We start from the raw sequence: 1,141 nt of genomic DNA on the forward strand, positions 1-1,141 counted from the left end.
TGAACTCGGTATTATTCGAGGAAACTGCTGCAATGATCCCGTCTGACGCGATAGCCATAGAAATCGCGCCCCATGGACTTCTACAGGCGATCGTGAAAAGATCGCTGGGTCCTAACGTAGTAAACGTACCGCTAACTCAGAGAGGGTACAACGACAATGCAGAATACTTTTTACAAGCCCTTGGAAAATTATACAATGCTGGTTTGCAACCACAATTGGCGAATCTTTATCCATACGTAGAATTTCCGGTTAGTCGTGGTACTGCCATGATCTCGCCCTACGTTAGGTGAGTACATACGTACGCATTATATAATGTATTGCGTACAAAATAAACTTGCAGCAATACTAAATAGAAATGCTCTGTATTAGATGGGAGCACTCTAAAGATTTATTTGTACTAAAATTTGGCTCAAACGAGAACATGACAACGGCAGAAAGGAATGTTGAAATAGTACTTTCAAACAACAATTTTAAGTATATGGCTCATCACGTAATTGATGGAAGAAACTTGCTTCCAGCCACGGGATACTTGGTTCTGGTCTGGGAAACATTTAGTATGATGCAAGGAAAGCTTATGAATGAATTATCAGTGATTTTCGAAGATGTGAAGTTTGAACGTGCATCTAACATTTCTTCGCCAGTTTTCTTATCAATCATGATCCATAGAGGTACGTTCTTCTTCAACGTGTATAATTTTTCATGAAGATTCACTACATGCTCTGCGCACTAATTACCCCAGGTTCCGGGAAATTCGAGATATCAGAAAAGTCTACAACTGTTGTGACGGGATCGATCCGTGAAATGTCGAATCCCTCAGAAGAAATGATTGATGTTAAATACTTGAAATCAGTCGAGACCGATGAACCGCTCACTAGCAAAGATATATACAAGGAACTGAAACTTCGTGGGTACGAATATACTGAAATATTCTGTAGCTTGAAAAGTGCATCCATCAGGGGCACCAGAGGACGTATTGCTTGGTACGAAAATTGGGCTGCATTTATGGATAACATGTTACAAATACAGATATTGGGACTCGATACTAGAGCTCTGTACGTACCAACAGGCATACAAAAATTGGCGATAGACGTGAAAGCTCACAGTAAAATAATTCAACGTCTCACCGAAGATAGTAAAGGTA

General features: G+C 40.1%; 1 protein-coding gene across 1 annotated transcript; it reads left to right on the forward strand.

Moving 5' to 3' along the window:
* Window positions 1-10: 10 nt before the first annotated feature.
* On the forward strand, window positions 11-1,132 carry LOC113464712 (fatty acid synthase-like; the record flags this gene model as incomplete). The annotated part of the gene is made up of 3 exons (XM_026816145.1): window positions 11-286; window positions 370-668; window positions 740-1,132. Coding segments are annotated over exons 1-3 (946 nt in total), but the record flags the coding sequence as incomplete, so codon positions are not given.
* Window positions 1,133-1,141: the final 9 nt, after the last annotated feature.

This window comes from Ceratina calcarata, unplaced genomic scaffold (assembly GCF_001652005.2).
Source record: "Ceratina calcarata isolate Rehan_Ccalc_2016 unplaced genomic scaffold, ASM165200v1 scaffold4912, whole genome shotgun sequence".
In the NCBI taxonomy this organism is placed as follows: domain Eukaryota; kingdom Metazoa; phylum Arthropoda; class Insecta; order Hymenoptera; family Apidae; genus Ceratina; species Ceratina calcarata.